At 48.4% G+C, this 852-nt stretch overlaps 1 protein-coding gene across 1 annotated transcript; it reads left to right on the forward strand.

Moving 5' to 3' along the window:
- On the forward strand, positions 1 to 297 carry LOC127682266 (late cornified envelope protein 3D-like). Its single transcript, XM_052178642.1, has one exon. The coding sequence runs from the start codon at positions 1 to 3 to the stop codon at positions 295 to 297; it is 297 nt and encodes a 98-aa protein (XP_052034602.1).
- Positions 298 to 852: the final 555 nt, after the last annotated feature.

Below are 852 nucleotides of genomic sequence, written 5' to 3' on the forward strand. Positions count from 1 at the left end.
ATGTCCTGCCAGCAGAGCCAGAAGCAGTGCCAGCCTCCTCCCAAGTGCCCCTCCCCAAAGTGCTCCCCAAAATGTCCCCCAAAGAGCACAGCACAGTGTCTGCCTGCAGCCTCTTCCTGCTGTGCTACAAGCTCTGGGGGCTGCAGTGTCCCCAGCTCTGAGGGAGGCTGCTGCCTGAGCCACCACAGGCACAGGTCCCACAGATGCAGGCGCAGGAGCTCCAGTTCCTGTGACCGTGGTAGTGGTCAGCAGTCTGGGGGCTCAGGCTGTGGCCACAGCTCTGGGGGCTGCTGCTGACCTGGATCCTGAGGCTGAGACAAGAAAGTTTGGAGTACTGAGCAGTAGTGCCATGTTGGCTTGTTCTTTCTCAGACATCCTAATCTCTCTTGGGCTATATTTTCTTGGGCCGTTCTAATGGATTTTCCAAAATTCTGGTTTCTTCTTCTCTTCATGGTTCCATCTCTTGAATCCGGACATGTAGGTGAATAAAATTCTTTTTCTATGTCACCAGTGTGTTACTTGTTCCTTGATTTATTCCATACAGCATTGCTCAGTGCCCCCTTTCTTTGAAGGCTCAAGATACCCAACACTTGGGGTTATCTTAGCTTGAGAATGAAGAAATAATGCCTTAGATTCTTCTTCATACAAAGGACTTCTGTGGGAACTTTCAGGATAGAAGTGTGCATAGAAGGGGGGAATGCTATGAGGTTTTTGAAGAGCCTCTTGGGAAAGGGCTGAGTTTTCTTGTGTATTTGAGGATTAGTACTATTTGATACCAAAATTCCTAATCTCTGTGTAAGATGGAAGAAAGGATGCAGATATGGAGAAAGGGCTATATGTAGAAGATTAAGC

Source organism: Apodemus sylvaticus, chromosome 4 (assembly GCF_947179515.1).
Source record: "Apodemus sylvaticus chromosome 4, mApoSyl1.1, whole genome shotgun sequence".
NCBI lineage: Eukaryota > Metazoa > Chordata > Mammalia > Rodentia > Muridae > Apodemus > Apodemus sylvaticus.

Excerpts from the sequence above, each read along its gene's own strand:
- LOC127682266 (XM_052178642.1), top strand. The coding sequence starts at position 1 with ATGTCCTGCCAGCAGAGCCAGAAGCAGTGCCAGCCTCCTCCCAAGTGC.